Source organism: Saccopteryx bilineata, chromosome 8, assembly GCF_036850765.1.
Source record: "Saccopteryx bilineata isolate mSacBil1 chromosome 8, mSacBil1_pri_phased_curated, whole genome shotgun sequence".
Classification (NCBI taxonomy): Eukaryota; Metazoa; Chordata; class Mammalia; order Chiroptera; family Emballonuridae; genus Saccopteryx; species Saccopteryx bilineata.
The window spans coordinates 22,959,522-22,986,210 of NC_089497.1; the positions used below are offsets into that span (position 1 = coordinate 22,959,522).

Genomic DNA, 26,689 nt, shown 5'->3' on the forward strand with positions numbered 1-26,689 from the left:
GTTTGTTTTTTCCAGCTCATTGCTGTCATTATGGAATAATTCATAAAAACCCGAAAGCACTACCTTCCTAATGCCAACATTTCGTTATTTGAAATTAGTTAGGTAACAAACTCAGAAGTCCTAAGAGTGTATGTGAACAAACTACAGGATACATGTGTAACTTTTTTTCATGGTCCCACAAAAACACTGAAAATTGCCATGCATAAATTAGAACAGTTACATTCTTTTGGATTAAGTTGCTTTTAATTTGAGTTGGACAATAAATGTAAATATTGTCTTTAGAGCAAAACCATACTGATCTGCCTCTTTATATGGGAATTATAAATCTCATGAACTTGAAGCATAGATAAATTCCTGTGTGCCAACTCTAAGCAGTTTCCTTTATCACTCTATATTTTAGCTGTTGGTTTTTATGGTTAACTTTGTTGAAACTTTAATTTTCTTCAAATGCACATTATCCTTATGACAGACAAACAAAAAAGAAATGCATTTATCCTAGCTGCAAGGGCAGAAAGTAACTTATATGCATGTCATAAACTTTCTGTGTCTTAATGCTACAGCTGGTTTATTTCAGACCATTTATTTGGTATTTCTTTAAAAAGCTCTAACTATGAACCATTCCCTCCAGCCTTGTTACAAATCCTATAATATAGCTTCAAAAGGAAAAAAATGTGTTTTACCTCCTAAGATCCTGTCTCATTGCCCTCTCTGGCTGGGTCTTTTTACTTTTTTACTATCGTTAGGGCAACTCATGCTGGTAAAATGGAAATGTAAATTATTGTGTTTGCACAGAACGAGCTGTAAAGTAGTGCAGCTTAACACGTGTACATGTGTTTATTATCTGGTTTTCTTGACACAGCCCAGTTACTCTGTATGCTGCCCTTAATTATTGGTGTGAGGGGATTATGTGCCTTGCATCCTGACTCACCTGATTCCTGGAATCTCTGGGGTCTGCAGTTAAAAAACCGCAACCAAAGCTCCACACTGAACAAGCCATTTTACTTGGGGATGCATGTAATGTTTATAATTTTATTGTTTCCCCAAATGTTATGTGAATAGAGAAGGAATTTATTGTAATGAATCAAACTAAATTTGATTGATATTATTTGTGAATGATTATTTAATTTTCAGATTATTTAGTAATACATATCTACCTAGAGCCAGCAAGTATTGAAGGGTAATGCTAAAACACAATTTCAAGGCTTTTTAAAGCCAGCGCTTACTTAAAATATTTGAGCCTGACCAGGCGGTGGTGTAGTGGATAGTGCGTCATCCTGGGATGCTGAGGACCCAGGTTCAAATTCCAGACGTTGCCAGCTTGAGCGCAGGCTCAGTAGCTTTAGCAGGGAGTCATTGGCTTGAGTGTGGGATCATAGTCATGACTCCATGGTTACTGGCTTGAGCCCAAGGTCACTGGCTTGAGCCCAAGGTCACTGGCTTGAGTAAGGGGTCACTGGCTCAGCTAGAGTCCCCTTTACCCCCCATCAAAGCACATATGAGAAAGCAATCTATAAACAACTAAGGTGTTGCAATGAAAACTTGATGCTTCTCATCTCTCTCCCTTTAGTCTGTCTGTCTGTATGTCTCTCTCATTAAAAAAAAAAGTTGAAATATCTGAGACATTGTTTATGATAACTTATTTTATAATCTTCTTTATAAATACAATGTCAGTAAATATCTCACAAGTTGAATTTTATACATTTAGTCAGGTAAGACATTTGTAAACGTTTACCAGAACAGAAGTTTGGTTTTACCTTATTTTTAAAAGTTTTTTTTTTAAGGAATGCTAGGTTTTCTTTCTTTTTTATTTAGAAATTAAATTAAATGAGGTGACATTAGGTCAATAAAAATACATAGGTTACAGATAAACATCACTATAGCATTTGAACTGTTGATTGCATTGTGTATCCATCACCTGAAGTCAGATCATTCTGTCACCCTATATTTGTCCCTCTTTACACTCTTCCTCTCACCATTCTCCCTCTGGTAACTACTTCTCTTTTGTTTATGTCCATAAGTGTCAGTTTTATATCCCTCCTATGAAATTATATAGTTTTTAGCTTCTTATGATTTACCTATTTCACTTAGTACAGTATTCTCAAACTCCCTCCATGTTGTTGTGAATAGCAATATATCATCATTTCTTATGGCTGAGTACTAATCCATTGTATGTATCAATATGTATCACATCTTCTTTACCCAATCTTCTATTGAGGGACACTTTGGTTGTTTCCTTGTTTTGGCCACTGTGAATAATGCTGCAATGAATATGGGGTGCATGTTTTTAAGTTTAGGGAGTAGATATCTAATAGAAGGATTGTTGGGTCATATGGTAGCTCTATTCTTGATATTTTGAGGAACCGCCATACTTTCTTCTAGAATGGCTGTACCAATTTGCATTCCCAATAGCAGTGAATGAGAGTTTCGTTTTCTCCACACCTGTTATAACCTGTGCTGTTGATAACAACCAATTTAATAGGTTTGAGGTAGTATCTCATTGTACTTTTGATTTGCATTTCTCTAATAGCTAGCGAAGATTAGCATCTTTTTGTATATCTATTTATTCTTTGTATGTCTTCATGAGAGAAGTGTCTATTCAGGTCCTCTCTCCCTATTTTTTATTAGATTTTTTGTTGTTGAGCTTTGTGAGTTCTTTATATATTTTATATATAAATACCTTATCAGAACTGTTATTTTAACTCCCATTGATTTGGCTTTTTGTTTTGTTTTCAGTTTGTTTGTTTATTTTTTGCTGTGCAGAAGGTTTTTAGTTTACTATAATCCCATACATTTATTTTTGCCTTTATTTCCCTTGCCTTTGGGGTCAAATTCATGAAAAATATATTCTATGGCCAAGGTCCATAAGTTAATATCCATTTTTTCTTCTATGTAACTTATTGATCTTATATTTAGGTCTTTGATTCATTTCTGAGTTAATTTTTGTGCATGGGCACAAATTGTAGTCAAGTTTTATTATTTTGCATGTGGCTTTCTAATTTTCCCAGCACCATTTATTGAAGAGATTTTTTTTCTCTATTATGTTTTTGGCTTTATCAAAAATTATTTGCTCATATACATGTGGTTTTATTTCTGGACTCTCAATTCTGTTCCATTGGTCTGTATGTCTGTTTTCTGCCAATACCATGCTGTTTTGATTATCATGGCTCTGTAGTATAATTTAAAGTCAGGTAGTGAGATACCTCTGCATTCATTCTGTTTTCTCAGGATTGCTTTGGCTTTTCTAGGTCTTTTACAGTGCTATACAAATCTGGTGATATATTTTGTTCTGTTTCTTTAAAAAATGACACTGGGATTTTAATGGGAATTGCATTAAATTTGTATATTGTTTTAGGTAAAATGATCATTTAACTATGTTGATTCTTCTGACCCATGAACATGGAATATTTTTCTATTTCATTGTGTCTTTTTAAATTTCTTTTAGTAATCATTGTATTTTTCAGTATATAGGTCCTTCACATCCTTTGTTAATTTTATTCTTAAGTATTTTTTTGTTAATATTGTAAATTCATTTTCTGAAGTTTCATTATTGGTGTATAGAAAAGCAGTATATTTTTGTATATTGCTAGTTTTCTTCTTAAGTTATCACATAGTCTTACCTTACTATTACTAAAGAAAAAGCAAACTTGTTGATTATATATTATAGCTTCCATTCAATGGGAGTCTTCATTAAAATGTAACCAAATTGAAATAAAAATTCATTATGTCTATAGTTAAATTTACTGTTTTTCTTACTTTAAAGCTTTTGTTTGTATGATAGTTGAAATTATATTTAGGTTTTCTTAATGTTTGCTTGTTTTAAGGGTAAAATATCTTAGTACTGATAAGACTAGGAGTACTTTTAGTATAGTATAGTTATAGTAGACCCCAATACTGAAGAGTATCCCTGCTATCTGTTTTTATAGAAAGCAATAATGTTTATAATAATGACAAAAGCATGCAGATTGATATGTGAGCTCAAAAGAAATGAAAATATCTGATTCCAGATTCTGTACCAGAAAACCTCAATGATAATAATTGTGAATAACTATTTATATATGAAAATATTAATGACGACATTAAGGGGCAATAGCTGCATAAGAGGCTCTCATGTTAGGCACTTACTTGGGTAGCAAATTTTCAAGAACTTTCTTTTCTATGATGTCTAGTTGATTATTTTTGCTGAGCTATTTAAAATAGAAAAACTTCAAAAGCTATTCCCCACACAGTTTGTCCAAAGCAAAGGCAAGATCTTGTTGTTTTCCCATTTCCGTGGTTACTGACTTCTTAAACTATCAGTATTCTCTAATTATCTACACTCCACCTCAAGACAGAGAGTACTAATCTGCATTTCCACCAACAGTTCAAGAGGGTTTCCTTATCTCCAAATCCTCACCGACACTCTGATAGGTGTTAAGCAATATCACATTGTGGTTTTAATTAATGTTTCCCTGATGATTAATGGTATTGAACATCTTTTCATATGTCAGTTGACATTCTGCATATGTGGAATCTAATGAACAAAACAAACATAGAAACAGATACATAGATTCAGAGAACAGACTGTCAGCTTTCAGAGGGGAAAGGGGTTGGGGGCTGGGTTAAAAAGGTGAAGGGATTAAGCAAAGAAAAAAATCTCATAGACACAGACAATGATATGGTGATTACCAGGAGGAAGGGCAGGGTGGTGAAGGTAGAAAAGGGTAAAGGGTAGATAAATGGTGATGAAAGGAGACTGAATTTGGGTGGTGAACACATAGTGTAATGTACAGATGATCTATTATAGAACTGTACACCTGCAATTTATAGAATTTTATTAATCAATGTCAACTCAAAAAATCCAGTTAGAAAACAATCAGACCTAATTACCTTCGATATTCTTTTTAAATGTCAGTGTCAACACCAGGTGGAAGTAAAAGCAGCATTAGCCTTTCTTTTCCTACATTCTTGATTTGCTCCCTCACCCTCACATTTCTATTCTGCTGTCTCAAAATCATCTGAAGAATAGTGAGAAAATAAGAGTTTTACCTCCTATCTCTCTTGGCTGTCATTTAAAAAACTATTTAAGGCCCTGGCCGGTTGGCTCAGCGGTAGAGCGTCGGCCTAGCGTGCGGAGGACCTGGGTTCGATTCCCGGCCAGGGCACACAGGAGAAGCGCCCATTTGCTTCTCCACCCCTCCGCCGCGCTTTCCTCTCTGTCTCTCTCTTCCCCTCCCGCAGCCAAGGCTCCATTGGAGCAAAAATGGCCCGGGCGCTGGGGATGGCTCTGTGGCCTCTGCCTCAGGCGCTAGAGTGGCTCTGGTCGCAACATGGCGACCCCCAGGATGGGCAGAGCATCGCCCCATGGTGGGCGTGCCGGGTGGATCCCGGTCGGGCGCATGCGGGAGTCTGTCTGACTGTCTCTCCCTGTTTCCAGCTTCAGAAAAATGCAAAAAAAAAAATAAAAAACTATTTATTTTTATGTCTATATTTCTTTACTCAAAACTTCTATGGAAACATTGCAGAAACATAAATTATTCTGTGGTATAATCGTGGTATTCACAATGTTGTACTGTAAGTTCACAAACTGATCATTTTGTAGCCAGATTCTGAAATCCTGAACTCACTGGCCTAATGTTCATCATGCTACAGCCTCTCAGAACAATTGCTGCCACCACAGTTTCTACAGCTCTTTATTACAAACTAAAACACTGACGCAGAGAAATCTTCGGTTATCACAAAATGTTCGGTTGCAATGTTCCCCCTCAAATTATTTCATTTCAAAGTGCCATTAGAAAAGGTAAAGTCTTATTTTTTGTTATTTTAGGATAAAATAATTATTCAATATTCTAGTGTGGTTAGTGAAAATAATAAGAGTTAAGCAACCATGTTCCCTGCTAAAATATCACCAATATTTTTTTAAACAAATGTTATCAAAATTCAAAGGAAAACCAATGATATTGTACATATACTATGGAAGTTAAATTATAATTTTCTTTAATGTTAGATTATGTTTGCATACTTTAATAGATCTTAGGCTCATTTTTAAACATTTAGTTCTCTTTCAAAGAAAGCTTGCTAATTGAACATTTCAAATTGTTTCTATTATGAGCTATTTTTTTCTAAATTATAAGACTCTCATCAATATTAAATCATATCCAAAATGATTCTTTGGTATTTGTCTTTGCTATTATGATTACAGAATATCATGAAAAACTCCCTTACTTAATGACAAGGCCAGGCAACTTCAAGCCTATTTAATTATTTAGAATAATTAAATAAATAAATTATAAAAGCAGTTTATATTCAATAAGCTATAATACAATTTATTTTTGGAATTTGACTCCTTAGCACCATTATTAAACCTATTGAGAATACTTGTCTTGCCTTTCACTATGTTAGAAAGCTACACAATAAAGAGTTTAGTTGCCTGACTTATGGTGGTGCAGTGGATAGAGCGTTGACCTGGAACACTGAAGTTGCCAGTTCAAAACCCTGGGCTTGCCTTGTCAAAGCACATATGGGAGTTGATGCTTCCTGTTCCTCCCTCCTTCTCTCTCTCTCTTTCTCTCTCTCCTCTCTAAAATGAATAAAGTCTTTAAAAATTTTTTTAAAAAGAGTTTAGTTATTGAATCTATATTACCAAATGCATGTAATACCTATATAATATCTACATAAACTCAGAATTAAAAGTATACCTATAATAGTCAATGTGATTATATTTTAATAAAAATAGAATAGTGACAGAGACATGCCATTTTATATACTTTATCTGTAATTGCAGCATTTATCCCATCTTAAGAAAGTATTTCACAAACTTTTGTTCGTTGTCAGATGTAGCATTGTAATAGATACTTGGTTACTGTTTGTAGAATCATAGAGGTGTGATAGGCTGATGACGTTTGCTCACTGAACCTACTAGTACAGATTATTAGGCCTACACAATTCTGAACCATATTCTTCTCCTTAAGACCCTCATCGCACCCTTGAATGACCATTTCCCTTCTAGTGTTTTTGCAGAGAAACCTCATTATGGTTTCTGTTTTTGTTTTATTATGGAGAACTTCTTTTGTTAAGTTGATCAACACTTAGCCCAACCTCTGTCTGCTGATTTCTGTAATATTTCAGAACAAACTAAAGGTTGGTAGTACACTTTATAGCAGTGGGAATTATTTTCAAGCAATAATGTTTTAAAATTTGTTTAACAAAAGTTTTACAAATCTAGTAACAATAATGTATGTGTGTGTTTTCTTTTACCCTTCCCTTAAACAGTAAAACTTCCAGGTCTCAGAACTTATGTTGACCCACACACGTATGAAGACCCTACCCAAGCAGTTCATGAGTTCGCTAAGGAATTGGACGCCACCAACATATCCATTGACAAAGTTGTTGGAGCAGGTAACCACCACTAATAATCCCACTGCCAACCTAGAATGTTAGTTACAAGTTCACAACTATGAATAAGAATCCTCACTGAGACTGCTCAGGTGCTCAGGCGTACCTACAGAGTGGGGCAAAAGTATGTTACAGTGGTTAGTACACAAAATAGAATTTATTCTTGTATTATTATTTATTAATTATTGTAGTATTTTCCATACCAATACCTGCAAATCCACTTTTGTCTCACCTTGTGTATTACTGTGAAAAAGTTCATTTACTGACTTAATGATCAAAGACAGACAACAAATAAATGGAGTAGTTAGTGAAATGGAATGATTTCAAAGGTGCTAGACCTATAGACTCACAGACCATGGCCAGCTTTTTATTTATTGGATTTTAGAGGCGGCAGCAGCAACAGCTCAGTTCTCCCATGGCCACGCTGATCATGTGTCACAAAGACCATTTTGCTAAATAGGGATAACATGATAAAAGTGTGTTTTACTTTAACTAAACCCATTAAGTGAAATTTTGGATTTGTAAAAAGAAGGTAATTTTAGAATCCTCTTTGTAATTTAAAAAATTGACAACACAAAATAAAATCGTATATGACACATTTTAAAAGCACACATTTCATGACTATTTGGAATGGGTAGTTTAATGTGAAGTGCTCCATTTTAATACTTGCCTGTAACTTTATATAGAATTAATTTATTTGTGTTGAAATTTGTTTTCATATGAACATCTCTTTGTCTTAATCATTAATTTGCTCTATCATAAATTCATAAATAAATACCCATGGAGTGATTATTAACAGCTGTTGCATATATTCAATAAAAATTACTGAAATTTATAAAATAATAATTTTTACACACTTAGACATAAACATGGACATCCACACTACATGCAGTGTACATTTGAGAAAGACTTCTACTCAAAAGTAAAAATAAACAATTCTGTATAAAAATAGTTTTACATCATCTCATTCTTCAATATTGCTTTAAAAACAAACACAAACTAGTTATGTTGATGTGAGAAATAAAGTGAATGACTGAAAAATAAGCTCATTGAATTATGTATAATATATCAGAACACATTTTCTATAAGTACTGTATCTATGACAGATGCTTCTTTATACAAATGTGCATACAATTTTCTCTGTTTTTTTTTTCTATATACCAAGCAGTATTTAGAACTCAAGCAGTGTTTACTAATTAAGCAGGACAATCTGAGTAATTCATATTATCTAAATAAAATAATAATTTACTAAATTTTCTAGAAAGAGATTTGACTTAGGTGGTGAACAAAATACAATACAAAGATGATGTATTTTAGAATTGTAAAAAAAAAATTCTAATGTTCTCAATGGTGTATCATGTGTAAGCAATATTAAAATATTCAGCTAGTGATTGATAAAAGCAAACTAAAGTTACTTCTTTTTTCACAATCTAAGACTTAAGAGTAAATAGATTCACCAAACATCTTTGTTAATCCAGTTAAAGTGTTATATATTGATTGCTCTCTTTCATTTGTACAGTTCTATTTCATGGACTGTTCCATGGTACAGAGGGTTTTGTTCCTTTATCTGTGTTGCCCATAAGAGTGCGGGTGTTTGTTCCCCATAATGGAAGTGGCAGTAACATATGCAGCACAAGGATCTGAGTATTCACCTAGAGAGGAGGAAAATCTCACTTCTGTTCAGAAGGCCAAGCAGACACACTGGAACATTGAAATTTGAAACCTTCCTCATACATATGATGTTGTTCAAAATCTTATACATACAGATGTTATTCACAAAGCCAGAAAAATATGACACAGTGGTGTAAAACAATGAGACCAAGTGATAATTTACTTAAACTAAATTACTTACTAATCCCTGATTAAAGATGAAGGAAGATCATCTTTTTTCTTTTTCTCTTTAGAAATATTTATAAAAAATTAAACATATGACCCATTTCAGGGTCTTGCAGCCAATATTCTCACATTAAGGACAATAAAACAGTACCTATTTTTTTTTCAAAGAAGTATATCTTCAAGGTTGGTTATGCTCTTCCTGGAAGACTTCAGTATAATGTACACACTCAATCCTAGTCTGTATTGGTTAACCTTTAAAGGGTTTGTATCTGTCAAGATAAATTATGAAATCAAGATTTTGAAACTTTTTTTGTAAATTTTTTAAATCTACAAAAAGAGATGAAATTGTGCAAGAGTATAACAGACCAGCATGTACGTATTTCCACAACTACAATAACAATCCACCCATGGCCACCTTTCTTACATCTTATACATTTACCCACTTCTTATAACCTTTCCAATTTTTCAAAATAATGTTCTACAGAAAAAAAATTAATATTTACGCTACATTGATTAGCAACTACTATCTATTGTTAAAAGGCTGAATAACTTGATCAATGACAGAACTTTCATAGTCAACTAAATTTACGGAAAAACTCTACAGGTGGACTAATTCTGTATATTTTAGTCAGATATTTAATATAAAGAAATGGGTGTAACAGAAATTCTTAATTTCATTCACTAATCTAAAACTTATTTCAAAGATTAAATACTAAAATTTTCTGAAGGTAGAAAATATTTATTTAACTCCTAGTCTATGCTAGGTATTCACATATATTTAATTTTATTAGGCTTGTAGATAAGTATTTTTATCTTCATTTCACCAGATGAGAAAACAAAAGCTGAAAATTTGAAAGACAAATGGTCAAATACCTATTGATTAGAAAACCAAAATTGGAATCTTGTACTTTCCAACTTTAAACTTCATGCTATACATTGATTATCACAATCGTTTCTTTTTCTAAGATTTTTGTGATAGTTAATTTGATAATTTTTATATAGTGCTTAGCTGACACACCAACTTGTTCCTTATATGTTTTTGTTATGCTTCATTTTTAAAAACAGTAGAATAAGAATTGGCTTTGAGGCTAGTGCAGAAGATAATTCTACCTAAACACAGGTACATATACTTCTATTTTAAATAAAATTAGTGTAAAAATTTTTACTTTGGGAAATTTTTCATTGTGTATCTTAAATCAGACTAGAGTTTTCTAATTTGCATAATCCCAATTTTATTTCTAAAGAGGAACACTGCCTCACTTATTGAATTAAAAATCAAGCAGTATCTTACTAAGTCATCTTTCTATAGCTGTGCTTATACACAGAAATAACAGAATCTAGAAATTATTTCTTATAGGTGCAAAACTAATTGAATAAGAACATGTAAAACTTGGCTAAATGAAAGGATCTGGCATTGCATTTGCCCAGTCTTTGCTAATTTATAACAATTTTTAAAAATTATTATAAAGAGAATTAAATTGATATTTAGCATTTTTCTGTCTAGTTGGTGACCATTTCTAGTATTTGTCTGATGAAATAATTACCTTTCTAAGTTTTGTAATTTTTAAAAATTAACATTACTGAAACACCATTTTCGAACTTTTGAAGGTAGATATATTTGTACATGTGTCCAGATATCTCAATGAGAACAGAGGAAATTGATTGGCCCACTTGAAATTCAGACTCTTTCCCTTGATCTCCTTAGTGACATACTGTTACAAAATGATCTCCTTTACAAATATTCATCCAAAATAATTGATAATTTATTCTTCTTAAGGTGGTTTTGAACTTAGAGAGGAAACACTTCGATAACATTTACTATGTGTTGGGTGTTCTGAGTTCTCCTCTAAGTACTTAACATACATTAATTCTTTTACACAGAAACCTTATTTGAGACATAACTGGTAGTCTTATATGATAGATAAAGAGACAAAGGCACAAGAGGTTAAGACATTCGCTCTAAATCTCACAGGTAGTATGGGACAGAGACAGAATTAAACCCTAGACATTTTGGTTTCAGAATCTATACTCTGTCCAACAGCTCTCTACTGTCTGTCCTGTACACTGACAGGTGACTTGACACTGTCAAATAAGTGATGATGACATTCAAATTTAAGATGCAATGTATTATGTAATATTAACTCATGATAATGTCAGAAATTTCAGAAAATAAAAATGTATTATGGATGCCTCCTTATGGTTTACCCCAAATTAAAGTTTATACAAAGTAAACCAGAGCTCTGGCAATGTTCAGATAGTTCTGTGTAAAGAAAAAAAAAATCTTACTATTGCTTACAAATTCTAATAATGATTTACTTTGCATCACAATTTCTCCTCCTAAAACTCACGCAACTGTAATGACTTATTCTTCCATGGATTTACAAAGATCAATAAATGGTTTTCAGTTCTGTTCCTAATTCTTTCTATAATCCTATGGAGCACACAAGCCTCAGATACTGCTATCGTCTCTACACCTCCTCAAAGGGGAGACATTAGATCTGCCCTGTTTACCATTAGGTTAGTGTCTGTCATACCGGTGCCAATTGATGAGTACTTATTAAATAATGTATAAATAACTGCTTTTGGACCTTAAGTAGCTTTAACAAGTTTCAGCAGCAAACATCACTGTTTTGAAAATAGGGGCAAGACTGAATTTGTAAGAATGGGTCAAGCCTGGTGGAATTTAGAGCTTCCTGGAGAGAAGCAAGTCATTTTTAGTGATAGAGTTAGTAAATCAATAAGCCAACTTGTTGTTTTTGTGAGACAAAGCACTTACTTGGACAAACAAATAGAGAAGAAATATCTCACTTCTTGACATTTTCTCTCTCAATACGGTATGGACCCTGTACAAAAACTCCTAGTGAGAAGTTTGGATACAGAATGTTACTCCATTCCATAAACATTCTAAAAATTGAGCATGCACTTAATCTTTTTAAAGAAAATCCTCTCAATTGCTATTTCAATTTTATTTTTACAGAGATAGAGAGAGAGAGAGTCAGAGAGAGGGATAGTTAGGGACAGACAAACAGGAACGGAGAGAGATGAGAAGCATCATTCTTTAGTTTTTCATTGCAACACCTTAGTTGTTCATTGATTGCTTTCTCATATGTGCCTTGACCACGGGCTTTCAGCAGACCGAGTAACCCCTTGCTTGAGTCAGGACCTTGGGTTCAAGCTGGTGAGTTTAGCTCAACCCAGATGAGCCTGTGCTCAAGCTGGTGACCTCGGGGTCTCGTACCTGGGTCCTCCGCATCCCAGTCCGACACTCTATCCACTGTGCCACCAGCTGGTCAGGGTCAAAATTTTTTTAAATGTTGTTCAAAACTGAGATAAAATGCTCACATTATTAAGATTTCTTCTGTGAATACAGAATATTATATGTTTGCACTACTTTGTGGCATTACTGTGGCAGCAGTGGGGACAGAGAAATAATGTAAAGGGTTTCTTCTCTCAGGAAGGTAACTACTGATCCAGCAAAACCTCTCATAACAATGTACATGAAGATAGTACTAAAACTAGTTCTAGGTAATTTTTTTTTTACCAATTACATTACACTATTTAAAAGTCAGTAACATTATATTCAATGAATTTTGGATTAATTGTTTATTTAAGACAAGTTTTTATTTATTTATTGAAGATATCGAATATAAGAAATATTCCTACATTGATTTAGTAGATAAAAATGTAATATTTTTATTTGATACTGTTAAATTATGTTTCTCCATTCAGAATCCCAAATAACTTTGCAACTAGTTTGTCAATGTGCAGTAGGCTAATACACCAATAAAATGAATTGATAGCAGATGGTTTTATTCTTATTTTCAGGGGGTCTAATTATATAGTTAAATTGGCCCTCTTACTAAAAGCAGAATAGTTAGAAACATCTGAAATTTAATCTATAGTATTTGTGCTAGTCTATTGATTACCCTGAAGAAATGGTAGCTATGCAAACAAGGAGTGACAGGTCTGATAGTTATAGTTTTCAATTGTCCTCTTATTGTTTCATATTGCATTATTTACAGTATGCTACTTAAAATGTATGAGGCTTACCCTAATAAATTTAATAAATAATTTTTTAAAAGAGGAGAAAGTAAATTAAAATAGCCTTGGCTAGTGTCTCAGTGGATAGAGTGTCAGCCTAGTGTATAGATGTCCCAGGTTTGATTCCCAGTCAGGGAAAACAGGAGAAATGACCATCTGAGTCTCCCTCCTTCCTCTCTCCATTTCTCCCTCTTCCTCTTCTGAAGCCAATTGCTAGATTGGTTACAGGGTGTCCCCAGGCACTGAGGATATCTCCCTTTGGAGCACATCAGCCTCAGTTGCTAAAAATAGCTTGGTTCTTGAACATCAGCCCTAGATGGGGTTGCTGGATGGATTACGGTCAGGGACCATGCGTAAGTCGGCCTCACTATCTCTCCTCTTCTCACTTAAAAAAAAATAAAGGTGATAAAATAAAATTTAATTTAAATAAAACATATGAAGCTTATCAGAAGGTCCATTTACTACTAAAGTGTGGGTGCCCCACGAATTCTTAGGGAGTCTACAATTATTAGCTACCAGAAGAATTTGGAGGCCTGCAGTGTACGTCTTTCCATCCAAAAGTATAAATATTTGGAATAAAAAGAATAAGGAAAAACAATTGTTTTCTACTGAAATTTTATTATATAATTTTTGTTGTGTTTTGTTCTTCTGTGTTCATTCTAACAGGTGAATTTGGAGAAGTGTGCAGTGGTCGCTTAAAGCTTCCATCGAAAAAAGAGATTTCAGTGGCCATCAAGACCTTGAAAGTGGGCTATACCGAAAAGCAAAGGAGAGACTTCCTGGGAGAAGCAAGCATTATGGGACAGTTTGACCATCCTAATATCATTAGACTGGAGGGAGTTGTTACTAAAAGTAAGTAAAGTCTTGAGATCGACTTTTGTGTGTGTTGAGCAGAGGTCGTTTAAATCCAAACTCAATAATTTAAGAGATCTGATTTTTTTAAAGGTATCTGTCAGTCAAAAAAAGGCAAATTTAAGATTAACGTACCTTTCTTTGACAAGAGAGCAAAGATATTTCACTAGTATTACATGGACAATGATCTTAAAGAGCTTTAACAATTGTAGGAGCTAAACATTGGACCATTTTAAAGCATGCTGATTAAAAAGAAAGGTAAGAAGTAAATTTTGGAGAACTTTCTGTTATGTAGAGTAGCAAGGAAAAACAGTGATTCAATTTGGACAGAAATTGTCAGGAACTCCCAGCGAGCTGCCTTTTTTTTTTTTTTTTTTTTTTTATTGTTCACCAGTTTCATTTACGTTTCCAAATCTTCCCCATCCCCCCAGCTTTAGGAAAATTATGGGAGTTGTGGAATACATCTGAGTTGTAAAGATTGGGATCACATTAGACCCAAGGCCTTTTCCCAGTTCTCTGTGGATTTTAAATAATTGTGATCTACAGTCCCAGATGGAGTCTTGCCTTGTCTGGGGAACCTCTGGCTCCCTGCCTGTGATAGAGATCTGACTGATTTCCTTGATGGTTTCTCCAGCCAGACTCACAGGGAATCCCAGGAGGCAACTATGTGATTTTTGGCTCCAATCCCAATGAAATCTTTTAAGAATGTTCCGGGAATTTTTTTTCCCCCTTAAGATTTTAGAGCACAAAATAAAGAATAAGCTAAATTGGCAGCAAAGACTTTAGAAGGAAAGATAACATTTGGTAGGGCATTTGGCATCCTTTAAGGACCAATTCATTGATACCACATTTACGTATTCTGTAGATGCTCATAAACATTACACATTATATTTTTCACAGTGATATTTTTCTATAACACTGCACAGAGCACTTTTCTAATGTCACTGATACCTATTCTCATAAAAATGCAATTCTTTCCTCAGAAAACCATGATATAATCAAAGTATAATTTGATATCCTTTAGATTTTTCTTATATATACATATATATATATGTATTAAGAATTTTAACAATGTAAGAAGAATTTAACCATAAAGTGTAAGCACAATTTAAATTATATAAAAATCATTTTTTCTCGCTGTACTACTAAAAATTAGGCCATACTATTAGTAAAGCTGAAATAGTTTCTGACAAAAGAAATCTTTAAATTTTTTAAAATTAATAATCAAAATATTGTTAGTAGTAAGGATTGGGAAACTGTATGAATCCTTTGTTTCTTCAGGGTAAATGCAAACTACTTAATATCCATGAAATAGAATGGTATATTAGTGTTGTTTTGATAGTGGATTAGTCATTTATTCTCCTCCATAGCATCCTTACCAAGTAGTAGACCTTCATATCTCTAACCCGATTGGGAGAGGAAACACATTTAAACTAATGTAACTGTTCATATTTTTAACTCTCAACTTTTATAAGTTTTTCTTTCTGAGTTGACTGTCATGTGTCCAACATTGTTCTATGGAGAATATTTTATTCTTACCAATACCATGTGAATTAAATATAATGTCATTTTACATATGAACAAATGATAACTAAAGAACAAGTAGGTTATCTAACTAGGAAATGTCAGCTATAACATTGGGAATTTTGTTGCTTTCATCACTATCCCAAATTCTGAACAAAATTGGGTTTCTACTTTTTATTATAGTTTTTGGTATATTATTTTGTATTTTAAATTGTTTAAATTCCCTAAAATTTTGGTCTTAGCAAAGCATCCTTAAAACTTTCTGTGGATAATTAATAACCTTTAACACCTCAAACAAAATGTAAACTCTAATAAAAGGCAAGATCCATGTCATTTGATAATCAGTGTCTAAAATGGAACTTGACTCACAATAGGTACTTGATTTAACAATTTTAAGGAATAAAAGATTAATTTATTGATTCATTGGTTGAATGAATAAAAGAAAGAATAAATAAGAGAACACTGTATTTAACCCTGGCTAGATAGCTCAGTTGGGTAGAGCGTCTTCCTGATGCACCAGCGTTGCCGGTTTGATGCCCTTTCAGGGCACGTACAAGAATCAAGCAAAGAATGCGTAAATAAGTAAAACAACAAGCTGATGTTTATCTCTCTGTCTCAAATCAATAAAAATAAATAAAAACTAAAGAACATTTCTTCTACAAATAGGTCTTCCTTCAGTGTTGGTTCATTTAATTGAATGCATGTTCCTTCTTTCCTCCCTCCCTTCCTCCTTCTCTCCTTCCCTCTCTCCATCCCTCCCTCCCTACTTCCTTTCCTTCTTCCCTTCCTCTTTCTCTCTCTCTCTCTTTCTTTCTTTTTCTTTCTTTCTATTTCTTTCTTTCTTTCATTTCTTCTATTTTATTTATTAAGTTAAATTATTGGGGTAACACTGGTTAACATAATCATACAGGTTTCAGGTGCCCAGTTCTACAATACATCTCCATAGACCATATTGTGTGTTCACTCCCCCAAGTCCAGTCTCCATTCACCATCATTTTCCCTCCATGTCCTCTTCTACCTCTTTCTACATTCCTCGCCCCCCTCAAAATTACTTTTTGTGTAACTGCTTGCAGCACTCAGAGCAATAGAAAAAATGGTTACATTTTAACATGGGAAAAATTATCACCTAATTTATCCAACACTAACAATTGAGAAAGCATAATATGTATGTAAATATCAGAGTAAATATTAGATTTAACGTTAAGCCTACTGATAGGCTCTCATATATTACCAAGTCTGAGTTGATTTTTTTTTTTTGCTTCCAGTGTTAAGAATTTTTGTAAACAAGTTGTTATGTTTTGCTAGCTGTTTCCAATAAATTCATTTACTGAATTCTAAGAAACATGACACCACAATAATTGTGCAGGTTTTCTTTAGATATAGAAGTGAAATATTCAAGTATGAATTATAATCACCTGACAATGGTATCCATAAAATAATCCCCAAAAACCAAAATACAGGGGGAAAACACATTAAGAAAAAAAATGACCTTTAAATATTGTTGGTAGTATGCATTTAATGTCTTATTCAAGTCTGATTGTGTAAAGTTCAAATATGGATTACTACTGCCTTATTTTTAGGGTAAAATTTCTACATTTGATATATCTCCCTAGTCAAATAGGCATGTAAGAAGCTGCCAAATGTGGCTGTATAAATCACAGTCATTCCATACGGTGCAGACAGAAGAGAACAGCAGACATAGTTAGATTATGATCTCTCTTGCTGGCCTATTTAAAAGTTCTAAGTCTGGCGCTTTGTAACATAGGAGAGAAAATCAAAATGCCTTATCATAAAGGAAATACATTGCATTCGACATGTAAATAAGACAATTTTGTCACCAGAAGTCATTCAATACATTTCTATTAGTTTCTTTGTTTCCTGAGACTATATAATGACTAAACCAATATACCTTCAAATTCCTAACAACAACAACAACAACAAAAACATAAAAATTAAAGAACATTGTCTCTACCAATAGGATTTTTTTTTTCGTATTTAGTTTCTTGCATAAATGACAAAGAACAAATATTTATTGGTTTATTTTGATTCTACAAAACACAGTAGGCATTCATTGGGTAAATATGTATCTTCATTAGAAACTGTATTCATACTTTTTCTCCCTCCTGCCATAAAAATACAGTAACTTACTTTAAGAAAAGCTATGAACAAGTGTTGTGGTTTCTTCCCACTCACTTATTTTGTACTGCAGGGAGCGTCATTTGTGAATCAGTAAGACAATAGGCTGAAGACTGAATTTCAAATGATCTTCCATTTAAAAGAGCTAATAAGCTATGGAACCTACACACACACACACACACACACACACACACACACTCACACACACACAACTAGAATGATACAGAGTTTTTAATTTAATGAACAAAATTGTATTTCAAGAAAAAATACAATTGGTATCTGGATGAAGAATCAGAGGTCAAAGTTCAAGTTCTGACTGAACCATACTTGTTATGAGACCTCTGGCAAATTAGACCACTCACAGAGACTCACTTTCTTCACTTATAACAAGGATTTAGTAGTTCTATATTACTACTTCCAGGTACTTTAACAATCAAATAATATTACACAGAAATACATTGTTAAGTGGAACAGAGCTATGAAATCTAAATTACCACTGCTGGTGAGTTTGAGATTTTACCAGTTAATCTTGAGAGTACAGAAGTAGATACTTGAAAACAATTATTTTTTACTCAAAGATAATTCATTTTGTTATTGTTATTAATTATGTGTTTTGAAGTACTAGGTCTATTATAATGTATCATTTTCAACTCATTTAAAGAAAGCACTTTATTCAATCATTATATTTTCATTTATTTAAATACAGCCATAAACAATTTTAATGGTACATTTTGAACCTGATGGTCTTAAATAGAGAAGGTGAGAGAGTCTCTGATCTCAAAGGAGCAGAAAGCTGGGGGTACAAACTCTGCTCAGAGCTTGGCACTAACATGTGTTATCAATTTTAGTTGAAGTTCAAAAAGATGAAACTTTTTTAAAGCAAATGTTTGATATTTCTGCCATCACACCATTAGTCAAATGATGTTCAGACTCCAAGAAGACCTCCATTGTCCACTTTTCACTTAATAAAATAGAAGGAATTGTATTAGATAAGATTGATGTGCTCTCTGTTATTTGGAGAAGGGACTGAAAATTTTAAAAGTCAATAATGCAACTTAACTGTCAACTTGCATTATTAAGGAATGCCATGAGCAGAACACTAAAATGACTTCTCATAATTGAAACATTTCTGTATTGTTGTGAGCATCCACTTTACACAAAAAAGACAGAGTTGCTGATGCGTTTCTATCTCTTCCACGTATGATAAGGAAGCATTGCTGGAATAAGATGCCGTTCTTTAGTGGCAATGCCAAATTCTTTCTTTTTTCTGTTTGCTTCTCTTTAAAAGTTTTCTTCTGCACTTGTCTCAAAGGTAGTACACTCCATGTTATACTCTTAATATACATTCTATAGCCATTTATTTTATTAATAATTTACAGATAGTTTGTCAGAATAACCAATAAATCAGTTGATTCTACCTACATTGCTTACATCAGCAAAAGTAAAAAAAAAATCTACTCAATATATGAGATAAAATAAGACATGAAATGCTATTTTTACGTGCTTAAATAACATTCATTTTTTAACACCGTCCATTTACGTTTCTTTGTTGAATTGGCCCATTTGAACTGCAAACAAATATGTTGTTTATGTTCCTCAATCATTTAAATAAAATGCGTTTTTGATAGTTTTGAAAGATCAAATTTAGCTTACAGAATATTTCAAAGCATGCGTATGCCTAAATACTGCCTTTAAAAATTGGTGGTTTAAAAATACCATAACTACCTTAAAGAAAGAAGAAATATAATTACATATTTATATAACTGTCTGAATAGTTCTGATCTTACACAAACTCTTGCAGAATGACAAAAAACAGCCCTAACTCCTGAGACTAATGATACTTTGATACCAATCCACACAAGAATCTTAGCAGAAAGAAAAGTAACAGATCAGTGTAATAGAAGTTCAATAACACTATAATAAATATAAAGCCATAGATAACAATGGAAAAAGGAAATATCATGCCCAAGTTTAGTTTATTCCATGAATGCAAAGTTGTTTCTATATTTAACCTTTAAGAAAGTCACAACAGTAAGAGATAAAAAAACTCAATCTCAATATATGCAGAAAATAAACAATTTAAAGTACTTTAAGTACATCATACATAAAATATAAGTATGCATGATAAATGTATGTAAATACCCCAAAACAAAATTAAAAAAACCTACAAACATCATATTCAGCAATGAAACATCAAAATAATTTCTTTATAAGTAGAAACAAGAAACCCACTACAGTCACTTCAATTCATTATTATTCCTAAAGTATTAATTTTTACTATTAGACAGGAATAAATAAATAAATAAAATAAAAGGTAGAAAGCTTAAAAAGAAAAATAAAACTAAGCTATCTTTGCAAAATCAAACAGTACATTCAGATTACAATATTAATTAATTGTCATTGCGCTTACTCAACAAATCAGCTTTGACTAGAATAACAGAGAGTAGAAATATTGTTCTTGTCTTTAAAGGTATTAAATTTTATTTCAAATTAACATAATTAAATTAAGGAAATTTAAAGACAGCTGAGTATAATACATTGATATGTTAATATTTTTTTAATAAATTTTTATTAATGGTAATGGGATGACATTAATAAATCAGGGTACATATATTCAAAGAAAACATGTCTAGGTTATTTTGTCATTAAATTATGTTGCATACCCCTCGCCCAAAGTCAGATTGTCCTCCGCCACCCTCTATCTAGTTCTCTGTGCCCCTCCCCCTCCCCCTAACTCTCTCCCTCCCTCCCTCCCATGTCCTCCCTCCCCCCACCCCTGGTAACCACCACACTCTTGTCCATGTCTCTTAGTCTCATTTTTATGTTCCACCAATGTATGGAATCATGTAGTTCTTGTTTTTTTCTGATTTGCTTATTTCACTCCTTATAATGTTATCAAGATCCCACCATTTTGCTGTAAATGATCTGATGTCATCATTTCTTATGGCTGAGTAGTATTCCATAGTGTATATGTGCCACATCTTCTTTATCCAGTCTTCTATTGAAGGGCTTTTTGGTTGTTTCCATATCTTGATATTGATAGAGTATGGTAGGTTAAAAAAGACATGGAAAAGCTTATTTAGGCTAATTATAAAGCCAGCCTGAAATGACCAAAATGTTATGATCAATTGTAAATAGGCTTTGCTAGGTGCTCAATATAGAACTAAAGACAAACTGGACTTGGCCCCTGTGCTCATTCACTGGAGACCAGGAGATAGAATAGGATCATTCTTAACATGAATAATGTCTTGATTAAAATGGAATTTTGAAAAGATTGTCCTGTATTTTATATTATTTAATGGAAAACGCACAGAAAGATAGTCCAAATCAGTAGGTTGCAATATTTTCATCAGTAAGTTAAGTAACACATGAAAATTTATAAGCAGAACCTTTTTTTTTCCTAATCAAAGTTGATGCTAGACTTACTTTCTGTGACTAGTGAAGAAGCATATTTTGTCATTTTCTTCAGTTTTCTTTCTCCTGCTTAGTATACTTTTTTTGCTTACACTCTGATTCTGATTATATGATACTGATAATGAATATGGACTAAGGTAAAATATTCTGATTTTATAAATCACATTGACATAATAGAGAGTATTTAAGACTTTTGAAATTAAGACATGAATATGTAAGACACAATTATTGTTAATAGGAGTTAAGAGCATTTCTTTTGCAAATGAATTAAATTTCAAAATTCATAATATTTCAGTTGATTATTTTTGTTTGCATAAAAATATTTTAAAATAAGATTTATTTGATAATTATAGTAAAAATTTCTATATATTGCTATATACTACATCAATCCTACTCTTTTATATATATATAGAAAAGGTGATTAGAAAGGCTGTGGTGAATTAGTGATCCAATGATTAGTGATATCTCTGAGCCACTAAGGATAGTTGGGGAAATGAACTGATTGTAACAGACTCATATGCTTCTCTTAAGCCTTTAAGTATGAAAAAAATCATGACTTTATTTATATTCATAAATAATTTTAAGAACAAAAACAAAATTCTACTGCAAATTTTGTTTTTCTCATTTTGATAAAATTTTATTTCAGCTAGTCATGCAGTAATAATGTCATTGAGCTCAGGATGTCTATTCAGACATAGTTCAGAATCTCTAAAGGCAGTAAAATAAGCTCTTAATGATGATGTCATTTCTAAATAAAAATACACATAAAAGAGTATGTAAACTTGAGTGGAAATACCTGCATCTTATGAGGACGAGCTGGTATTTCATGATTTCCAAGTGCATTTTATACATGGTAGAACTAGTTCTCACAATTATTGCATCTCTTTTCCTTTAACCTCATTCATCATAATCAAAATCATGAAAAAAAACTAAGTAAAGATACAGCTTCCCAAGGTAGAACATTTGTGATTCTGTTTACTCTTTGTCTGTACACTTGAGTTTGCTGAATCTTTGAACTTAATGTAAACCACATTTTTAAACTTGCCCATTTTAACTGACATGTTTATAAATACCTAAATTATAGAGCTAAATGCAGCCTGATCTTATTTCTGAATGGTCATAAGGCTTTGGCTTAATTGACTGGTTTGATTTTTCAGCTACTTTTATTTCCCTTGCCAAACATTCTACTAGACATGTTAACAAGAAACAAAATGGTCTTAAGTCTGGGATCCAGAAGGAAGACAGATAAGCAAAGGTCTGGGTAGTACTGTATACAAACACAATAACTGGCCACTGTAACTGAGAGTTGGCTGTATGAGGAAAAATATCTGTGGCTACATTTAAGGTATGCACTGAATTTTGTTACATATCTTTCTTTCTAGAATTGTGTTAAGAAAGGAACATAGAAGTTAATAGTGATTTGTGGAGAACATGCATATGCAAAATTTCATTCATTTATTCATCCATTCTCTGGAATCAGTCTTTAGATATTTAATTTTTCAGTTCAAGAGAGATAGAAGTTTCCAAAGAATTGTTGATTCTTCCTTTTTTACTTTAATAATTTCAAATCATAGCTCAATTAGAATTTTGAAAAAGCAAGTTCTGATGGTTTAAGGTTTTAGCTAAAAGTAACTTTTCAGACATTATCAGATTAACATCCTATGATGCTATATATGTATATACTGTTACCCAAAATATATAACTAAATTACTCTGTTAGTGGAAAATAGATTAACATATCAATTGATGGTTACATATATGGAAGTTATCTGAGAAATGTTATAAAATTTAAATAATTTTTATCATGTTTTAATAAATAAGATTCACAGCTTGGGAAGCATTTAAATACTTAATGTAAGAATTATAACCTTCTGGTACTAATCCATAATTCACAAACAGTATGAATTAAGAGTAGTAAGAGTTTTTACCTAAGAAAGGAAAAAAATCAAAGATAACTATTTTCTATTATCAGAATGGCAAACAGTCTTATAAAGGAGTTTATGAGAAAAAAATGATGTGTGCTCTTCAGTTAGGTGTGGATGGATGTTTGTGAAAAATATATTATTTGCTCCAGGTCCTCCATTGGCATTCAGTCAAGTCTTAACTCAGGTCTTCTAGATGTGAAAGAGGAGTGATTGTCCATCTTTTTGTAACATGATAATTTTATAATTAAAACAATATTATAGTAACAATAAATGAAGAGAATTACAGTGTGGTAGTATCTGTAGGCTTTGAAATTAGAGACAACTGTGTTGGTGATCTGCTGTGTACTAGCTAAGTGTGTGACCTCAACAAGTTTCCTAAATCACCAAAGTTTTCAGTTCAAAAAACAGTAATTGGAATAATAGATATTATTAAAACATAAGGGTGATATGAAGATAAAGTAATGAAATACATATCAAACACTAATTTAATACTACATAATTCTAAATATGAAAAAATTACTCATTTTCTATGTATCAAGGATTCAAAGGACATTTTTTACATATCCTTTCCTATTTGAAATGTTGGTTTTATATTACTTATCTTCATAGTTGTTGTCATAATGTATGTAGAGTTATACATTTTCAGCTTTGTTCATGTAATATTATCACATAACAATTGTTTAAAGTTCTACAGTCTTCAGACATTTTCATTTAGACTATATATATATTCTACTTGTAGATCTATATCTCTGTATACTTAACACCTTTCTGTCTAATGTTCTTCTTATACATTCAATGTTTTTCTCAGTATAAATTTTCAAAATAACATTCAAGTTTCAATTGTTGGCTTTATAACTTAATAACTGTGTAATGTTGCGTAAGTAAATTATGATTTTTATATCTTAATTTTCTTATGTGTAAAGTAGAAATTATGTCAGTCTATATAATTAAACCACAATCTTTTATGTAATAAGTGCTATCTAAATACATCTAAATGTTTGGTAAAGAGTTTAATAATTTTTAAGGCCACAAATTTTCAAAATGGTTATTATAAGTTATTGCCAACAGCAATTTTATTTTTTTAAACATAGAAAGAATTTTTATAATTTAACTTGTTAATTGAATAGAGATAAAAAACATTATAATTAGTAGTCTTAATTGTATTGTACAATTCACATATTGAACCCATGACATTATAATTAGTAGCCTTAATTGTATTGTACAAATCACATATTGAACCCATGAAAGTAGGGACTTTGATTTACTTGTTTCTGACTAACCAGCATAAGAGAATACGTATCACATAGCTCTGTAAATACCTGTAGAAAATATAAATGATTGTAGAATTCTTGGTTGTATCATGAGTTTAAAGGCAGAAATACTTGATTTTATAGATCAGCTAAGATGCAATTAAAGTGAAGAAAAGGCCTTAATTTGTGTTCATGGAAATTCATGCCAAATAAACCAATTAGATCTCATATATTATGGGTTCTTATTTTCATTAAAAATCTTCAATTTTTTTCTAAAAATATATTTTCTATTGAAATTTAATTTTTCATTGCAACTTTGTAAAATTGGGAAAATGGGTAAAACTTTTACATTTTTTTAATTCATCAGGTATTTTAATGTGTATTTTATATGTTCATTACATATTTGTTGAACTCTACTGATGATTATATATTTGATTTACCATATATCTAGGTAAACCAGTTATGATTGTCACAGAATACATGGAGAATGGTTCCTTGGACAGTTTCTTACGTGTAAGTAGAAGATTTTTATATACATTTATATATCTCTTAACTTTTTCTATTTATGTACATGCATACATAAATATGGAATGAATTATTGAAAATGTTGAACACAGCCTCTGATATATTGCAGAAGACAATTAGATAATCAAATTTCAAAATAAAATTGAAATTTGCTGAGACTAAATATATAACAAGAGGAAGATTGTACATTTTAATTACTATCTTAAAACTTTCAAATGTTAATTATTTATATTTTTTAAATAAATCTGTTCAATCCTCTTCAGCCTTTCCATACTATCAAGATTTACATCATATAAAATAAAAATAATCTTAAAGTGAGATATACATGACATTGATGTAAAATATATTCATTTTCTTTAAAATAATCTCAGACTGCTCTAAGATGGGACATCTATCTCTCACATAGTGCTGTCCACTAAAAAATAAAAATAAATAAGCATGTGTCAAAATATTTTCAATTCAGAAACATCATTTTAGAACAAACATTATATTCAAAAGCATAAAAAATTTTACATTGCCAACCACCAGTCCCTACAAGGAACACAAAAATATTATACATAGAACCTGTCCCTCAAGGTGCTTTCAGTACTATATAAATAGAGATGATAGATAGATAGATGATAGATAGATAGATAGATAGATAGATAGATAGATGATAGATAGATAAATAGATAGATAGTAAAATTCATTATTATAGAAAAAGTCTAAATTCTGTATGCATGTGAAATTATATTATTAAATTTAATATTCACCCTGGCTGATTTGCTCAATGGATAGAGTATTGGATTGGCATATGAATGCCCTAGATTTGATTCCTGCTCAAGACACACAATGACCTGACTGGAAATGGATGTGACCATCTGTTTCTCTTCTCTTGACTCTCACCCTTCTCTCCCTCTTTCCTTCTCACGGAGAGTGGCTCAATAGGTTGCAGCATTGGCCTCAGGCGCTGAGCATTGTTGGTCTGAGCATTGGCCCTAGACGGGCCACATGTGGGAGTTAGTCTCACTATGTCCCCTCCTCTCACATAAGAATAAATAAATAAATATTTTTAAAAATTTAATATTCATGAGCCAAATTTAAATTTTATTAGAAATTATTTTCCAGGCATATTTCAAAACCATTTTTCTCAAACTAAGAAATTAAAATTATAATAATATTATTTTAAAATATCATTGTTCATGTCGATATAACTAGACATGGACTTTTTTACTTATGTATGTGTTTATGTATGTATGTACTACATATGAATGTATATATGTATTAATTATATTGTATATATCTACTTACCTATATATCAGGGGTCAGGAACCTTTTTGGCTGAGAGAGCCATGAACACCACATATTTTAAAATATAATTCCATGAGAGCCATACAACGACCCGTATACATTGCACATTATCCAATAAAAATTTGGTGTTGTCCCGGAGGACAGCTGTGATTGGCTACAGCCACCCACAACCATGAACATGAGCAGTAGGAAATGAATGAATTGTAATACATGAGAATATTTTATATTTTTAATGTTATTTTTTTATTAAAGATTTGTCTGTGAGCCAGATGCAGCCATCAAAAGAGCCACATCTGGCTTGAGAGGCAAAGGTTCCTGATTCCTGCTATATATCATCTAAACTATATATTTCTATTTTAATCCAAGTAAATTGGAAGCATTTTAAATCCATTATTCCACCTTTATGTTGGAATACTGCTTTCTATTTTATAACCTGTAATTCAAGATCATGTAGAAAAACATGTATTCAGTAAATATATATACATATTTTGACTGATCTTGAACTAGTTATGTTTGATAATTAAAT

General features: G+C 32.0%; 1 protein-coding gene across 2 annotated transcripts in view; it reads left to right on the forward strand.

The window, feature by feature from the left end:
* The window catches only part of EPHA3 (EPH receptor A3), a 385,111-nt gene that overhangs the window by 310,615 nt on the left and 47,807 nt on the right, over positions 1-26,689 (forward strand). For both annotated transcript variants that reach the window (XM_066241197.1, XM_066241198.1), the window contains exons 10-12: positions 7,249-7,374; positions 13,915-14,100; positions 24,800-24,861. In XM_066241197.1, coding sequence (XP_066097294.1) covers positions 7,249-7,374; positions 13,915-14,100; positions 24,800-24,861 — 374 coding nt within the window. The remainder of the gene's footprint in view (positions 1-7,248; positions 7,375-13,914; positions 14,101-24,799; positions 24,862-26,689) is intronic.